The sequence below is a fragment of the Sinocyclocheilus grahami genome, unplaced genomic scaffold (genome assembly GCF_001515645.1).
Source record: "Sinocyclocheilus grahami isolate Dianchi unplaced genomic scaffold, SAMN03320097.WGS_v1.1 scaffold2715.1, whole genome shotgun sequence".
Taxonomy (NCBI): domain Eukaryota; kingdom Metazoa; phylum Chordata; class Actinopteri; order Cypriniformes; family Cyprinidae; genus Sinocyclocheilus; species Sinocyclocheilus grahami.
Window position 1 is genome coordinate 16,100 of NW_015507893.1, and position 1,386 is coordinate 17,485.

The window sequence follows — 1,386 nt, forward strand, 5'->3', positions numbered from 1 at the left end:
AATGAATGAGAGGGCAGCGTTACCAGAGTTGCTCATATACCACACTGTGTTACAACACAGCAGGGCTACTGCAGACAGAAACAATACTGTACTGCATACATGCTTCATGATTTCTGAGAGGACTTTGCTGTTCAGATGAGCATGAACGCTATATGAGTGGAGCAGTCACATGGGCCGCGAGCGACTGAGCGGAGCACACACACACACACACTCACACAGAGCGGGATAATACACGAAAGACGAAAGCAACACTACTCTCACGATGTTCAGATGATTGCGTCTCGTGCTTTGCATGGCTCTGCTTTAATGCGGATCCTGTCAGAGCGCATGCGCAACACCAGAAAGAGAAACCAAAGGCATTGAAGAGTTAAATGTCCCACTCACCGTTCAACATCTCCAGGAAGACCAAGAGCAAAACAATGTCCCTCGCTTCGCTGTAGAGTCCCGTCAGATCTGCGTTAATAAACATGATCCTGCTCCGTCTCTCTCGAGCTGCGCCGCGCACACAACCACATAACAGAGAAGCTCTAGAAACACCTGTAACTAATACCTTTAATAACGACCGGGTTTCACTAACTGTGCATGCTTATTTCATAGAAAGAGCAATCCTTAGTGCAAAACATAAACAGCTCGCAGCTTCCGACTGCTTGAATAGTGTTGTGTTAACACCCATCCTGTACCGCAAGCCTGAGAGGAAGACTTCCAGCCCAAAAGCTCCCAGACCCCGCCCACTCAACAACTGAGTTCCGCTGCGCGTCTCTTTGTGGCATTACGGTACTGAGACATGAAGCGGTCAGAAAGCTGGCCAAGACCTATACTTCAGCGGTTATTCATTAAGCGTGCCCCAAAACAAGTCAAATCAATTAAAAACATATTCATATTGGACATTATAAAAGATACAGTTATATTACATTAGACATCAGATATTTTACTGTGCCGTTTTGGAGAAAAATAAAGTCAAAATGCATTATAACACTGACAGTTTCCTGCTTTTTCTACAGGTATTATTACAATTGCTTCAGAGTTAACATGACATTTTAAAATAAAATTTTATTCAGGATGAGCAATGACTTTAACTTTAATTATTTGTAATAATTAAAGTTATTACAATATAAACATTTCACAGCATTTCCTTAAGTACTTCATTGTATAAAGCGCTATATGAATAAAGCTGACTCGTCTAAAAGAGCCTGTCAACCAAAATATGCATCCAAAACAGGCCTCTATATAAACTGAAGCAATAATACATTGTAAATATTGTACAAATATTGTTCGGGATTTTCTAGACTATATTAAGTGGTAGCGTAAGCTGGATATATTAACACCCAGTGCACAGCATTCATGATGCTAAGAGGAGCCGACGGAGCCTGAGGCCTCGAGCTCAAC

At 41.9% G+C, this 1,386-nt stretch overlaps 1 protein-coding gene across 1 annotated transcript in view; it reads right to left on the minus strand.

The window, feature by feature from the left end:
- The window catches only part of LOC107575549 (uncharacterized), an 11,424-nt gene extending 10,722 nt beyond the window's left edge, over positions 1 to 702 (minus strand). Inside the window, exon 1 of the mRNA XM_016261910.1 lies at positions 385 to 702. Coding sequence (XP_016117396.1) covers positions 385 to 469 — 85 coding nt within the window. The 5' untranslated portion in view covers positions 470 to 702. The remainder of the gene's footprint in view (positions 1 to 384) is intronic.
- Between the last annotated feature and the right edge of the window lie 684 nt (positions 703 to 1,386).